Genomic DNA, 2,801 nt, shown 5'->3' on the forward strand with positions numbered 1-2,801 from the left:
CCCGTCTCGGCCTCCCAAAGTGCTGGGATTACAGGCTTGAGCCACCGCGCCCTGCAGGCTGGAAGTTCTTGCAGGAGTTAATGTTGTGGTCTTGAGTCCAAAGACAGTCTGGAGGCAGAATTTCTTCCTCTTTGGGAGACCAGTCTTTTCTCTTAAGGCCTTCAATTGATTGGAGGAGGCCCACCCACATGATGGAGGGTCATCTGCTTTACTCAAAGTCTACTGATATTTAAACATTAATCATATCTAAAAAACATCTTCATAGCAATCAAACAACTGTACACCGTAGCCTAGCCAAGTTGACACATAAAGTCAACCATCATATCGCCTTATCTATGACTCCAAGAAAAACACCCCGATAACTCTGGCATGCTCAGTACAGGACTGAATGGATTTAAATGTCTGTTTATCTTCTTACAGACTTTTTAACTTGGAGCAGCAACGAATGCAACAAGCGCCAACACTTCCTGTGCAAGTACCGACCATAGAGCAAGAATCAAGATTCTGTTAACTGCTGCACAGCCCCGTGCTCTTCCTTTCTGTTTTCTGCTAGCCTGGCTAAATCTGCTCATTATTTCAGAGGGGAAACCTAGCAAACTAAGAGCGATAAGGCCCCTACTGCACTGGCTTTTTTAGGCTAAGAGACAGGAACTTTAGCATTGACACAGTAGTGGCTTCCAGCTCTAAATGTTTGTCCCGCCATCCCTTTCCACAGTATCCTTCTTCCCTCCTCCCCTCTCTCTGGCTGTCTTGAGTAGTCTAGAAGAGTGCCTCTCCAGCCAATTGAAACAGTTGGGTCTTTGGCCATAAGAAGTAAAGATTTGAAGACAGAAGAAGAAACTCAGGAGTAAGCTTCTAGCCCCCTTCCGCTTCTACACCCCTCTGCCCTCTCTCCATTGCCTATACCCCACCCCAGCCACTCAACTCCTGCTTTTTTTTCCTTTGGCCATGGGAAGGTTTACCAGTAGAATCCTTGCTAGGCTGATGTGGGCCATACATTCCTTTAATAAACCATTGTGTACATAAGAGGTTGCTGTGTTCCAGTTCAGTAGTGGTGAAAGTGGAAAAGTGAAATAAAACCAAGAAATATACCCAAGTGCTTCTTCGTCTCCTTCATCTGAGTCTCTGCCTCCTCCACCCCAGCAACAGCACTAGTTCAAGGAGAGGAGAGATGCAGGTGACCTGCCTGCCAACTTCTGAGCAGGGTTGGGCAAGTGGGTGCTATTTATTGTGAGTGCTTCTCAGCTTACGAGGGGGATGACAGTCACAGCAGGTATGGTGGAGCTGACCTGGACCCTGGATGCTCATCTCCCCCACTGCCACTGACAACCTGTGTGGCCTTGTGTGACTCTCTTTGCCCTGTGAGGTTTGGAATGGCTTACGGGGTGGTTACTTCAATAATGAGGAGGTGATTTTGCCTGCAAACAGATATATGACTCCCTAGGTCACGAATCTGCATGGTCATGTAAAAAGAAGCAAATATGGACTCAATGATTACAGTATATGGCTACGGTATGATCACATTCGCATTCCTTAGAGGAAAAAGCCACCAGACAGGAGAGGCCATGTGGGTTGGCTGTGCAGTTCAGGCTGTGTGGATCGCCACTTGCTTTATCCATGATGTGCTGCCAACTGGCAAACACGCAGAGTCTTATTCCCTAGTCTGAGAACACTCCCCTCTCATATTAGCAGGCTAAGACCAGCTATTGAGTGCTGGCTGAAAGAAGAGTAAAAAGAAAGGGGAAATAGAAGACACGGAGCCTCGGCCCTAACCAGTTCTCCTTGTACTCTCCCTTCCTTTCTTCTTCCTTCATCCACCATGCCCTTGTCATTCTTTTGGTTGTCAAAGAGGAAAACACCAGAAAGAATGTATTGCTCCTCTCAAGTATAAAAAGGCTGGATAACCCAAAAGATAACTCTCCTAATAGTGATATTTCAGAGAAGGTGACAGGCAAATGGAAAAGGCTCATTCTTTCAAAGCATATAGTTACCTTCAGCAAAACTGCAACCACCAACTCCCAAGGGGGTTCTAGGCAAGTCACTGTCAGAGAAACAAACAAAAGTATCAGACTGCATGATAGAGATAGAAGATAAATTGGGAATACTAGACCATTGAGAACAACAGTAGAACCCTGTTGGAACAAGTGCCAGATTCTGCAGTATTACCTGTAAGAACCGAAAAAAATGCAAAGGAAACATGGCTGAGAATATTTCAGAAAGGTAGAAGCTCTCAGTTTTTTCTGACTATGGCACATATGAAAGTTAAAAAAAAAAACAACACCATAGCCCACCTCCCTCTCCTAATTTATTTGCTTTTTCAAGAGGGAAAATTCCTCATGATAGCAAAGAAGTAGAGATGAACAGAATAAAAATCCAAAAAAATTACAGATAGCAAATCTACTAAGACAAAATAAAGTCAAGTCATTCTATAAATATTTACAATATATAAAAATATTTACAATATATTTAAAAATAGTTCCAATTAAAGACCATCACCAACTTAAGATCATCTTGGCGATATAATAATAACAAGGCTCCTTCCCTGAAATTGCTGAAATGCTGACAGTCTGCATGTGCACATATGCTGGGAAAGGCATGGATAAGAAGTCACTCATCTTATTGGAAGGCTGGGATAGTATGGAGTTAGTTCTAGAACTGTCATGATTTTCATTTACGTATGTAAAATTTTAATAATCCTCAATAATTCACTGAGTGGATATATCATTCAATACATATCATCCCTTTCATCAGGGATGGGGAGTGGATGTAGACAAACAACAAACTAAATAAGAAAAGGACAG

At 43.1% G+C, this 2,801-nt stretch overlaps 1 protein-coding gene across 3 annotated transcripts in view; it reads left to right on the top strand.

The window, feature by feature from the left end:
- Nucleotides 1–1,028, top strand: part of REG4 (regenerating islet-derived family, member 4) — a 28,148-nt gene extending 27,120 nt beyond the window's left edge. For all 3 annotated transcript variants that reach the window (XM_011976903.1, XM_011976904.1, XM_011976905.1), the window contains exon 6: nucleotides 421–1,028. In XM_011976903.1, coding sequence (XP_011832293.1) covers nucleotides 421–511 — 91 coding nt within the window. In that variant the 3' untranslated portion in view covers nucleotides 512–1,028. The remainder of the gene's footprint in view (nucleotides 1–420) is intronic.
- Nucleotides 1,029–2,801: the final 1,773 nt, after the last annotated feature.

The sequence above is a fragment of the Mandrillus leucophaeus genome, unplaced genomic scaffold (assembly GCF_000951045.1).
Source record: "Mandrillus leucophaeus isolate KB7577 unplaced genomic scaffold, Mleu.le_1.0 Scaffold1705, whole genome shotgun sequence".
NCBI lineage: Eukaryota > Metazoa > Chordata > Mammalia > Primates > Cercopithecidae > Mandrillus > Mandrillus leucophaeus.